The sequence below is a fragment of the Geospiza fortis genome, unplaced genomic scaffold (assembly GCF_000277835.1).
Source record: "Geospiza fortis unplaced genomic scaffold, GeoFor_1.0 scaffold538, whole genome shotgun sequence".
Classification (NCBI taxonomy): domain Eukaryota; kingdom Metazoa; phylum Chordata; class Aves; order Passeriformes; family Thraupidae; genus Geospiza; species Geospiza fortis.
Genome location: NW_005054368.1, coordinates 3,019,974 through 3,020,983, shown reverse-complemented (window position 1 = coordinate 3,020,983; position 1,010 = coordinate 3,019,974). Strand labels below are relative to the sequence as shown.

Genomic DNA, 1,010 nt, shown 5'->3' with positions numbered 1-1,010 from the left:
CCTGCTGTTCTGAGCACCTCTCCCTGTCTTTGTGCAGGCCATGGCTGCAGACAACAGCGACAAGTGGTTTGCTGAGCACAACATGAAGAAAGTTTCAGCTTAGCTGGGGGAATGGGCTGAGCTGCTCCTCCGTGCCTTGGAGCTCTTCCAAGAAAATGCCAATCCTGTTCAAGTGCTGCCTTCCCAACCAGAGGGTGCTGGGATGTCCCGTGGTGGATTTTTGGGTTGATTTAAGCTGATGTCTCTGCCTTTCACATCTCCTCCTTCCCAAAAACTGGGGCTGTGCAGCAAAGGAGCAGCTGGCTTCAGAACCAGGGGTCATCAGTGAAGAAAACCTCATATTTCTGTGGTGTTGTACTTGAAAGAAAGGTGAATAGATCTGTTATTTTCTGATTAATTAATTTTCTGATTAATTTGCTTTAGCTGTTGTTTATTTGCAAAGTAGAGAGGAGATTTTGAGATAGCTGTGGTTACTCCCCCTCTCCAGTGGGGTGTGGGGTGCATCCCTTTATTGGGAACAAAGAAATGATCTTGCCAAACTGTGTGAATGCTCCATCCTTGTTTCATTCCAAGGTGTTTCCCCAAATTGCAGGGGGAAATTTCACTCGAGAGCCCCTGGGGTGTTTCTCACTGGGATCCTGCTGTTAATGGGGTGGTTTCCACCCCTTCTCCAGGAGATTTCCATGAGCTGAGGCTGTGCTTTGGGATTTGTAGCTGCAATGTCTGCTGAGGTGCCAGGGGGCAGCTTGAAATAAGTTTTGCAGTTAGGTTTTGGTGAGAAATTTTGGAAATAACGGCTCAGAGTTTGTTCTGTTGGAATGAAGTCACTCTGCTGGGAATGCAGGGAGTCATTCCTGGCACTGTTTGTGCTGCCTGACTGCTCATTTTCCTGATGAAAAAATTAAATAAAATACCTGAAATCAGGTTTTCATCATGAAACTGAAATGGATTTCATGGAGAAGATCAGGCAGTGTTGGCACTTCTGAGCTGGACCAGGAAAAATTCCTGCT

General features: G+C 46.4%; 1 protein-coding gene across 1 annotated transcript in view; it reads left to right on the top strand.

Moving 5' to 3' along the window:
- The window catches only part of GLOD4 (glyoxalase domain containing 4), a 4,125-nt gene extending 3,186 nt beyond the window's left edge, over positions 1-939 (top strand). Inside the window, exon 8 of the mRNA XM_031059806.1 lies at positions 38-939. Within this exon, the coding sequence (XP_030915666.1) occupies positions 38-103 (66 nt within the window). The 3' untranslated portion in view covers positions 104-939. The remainder of the gene's footprint in view (positions 1-37) is intronic.
- Positions 940-1,010: the final 71 nt, after the last annotated feature.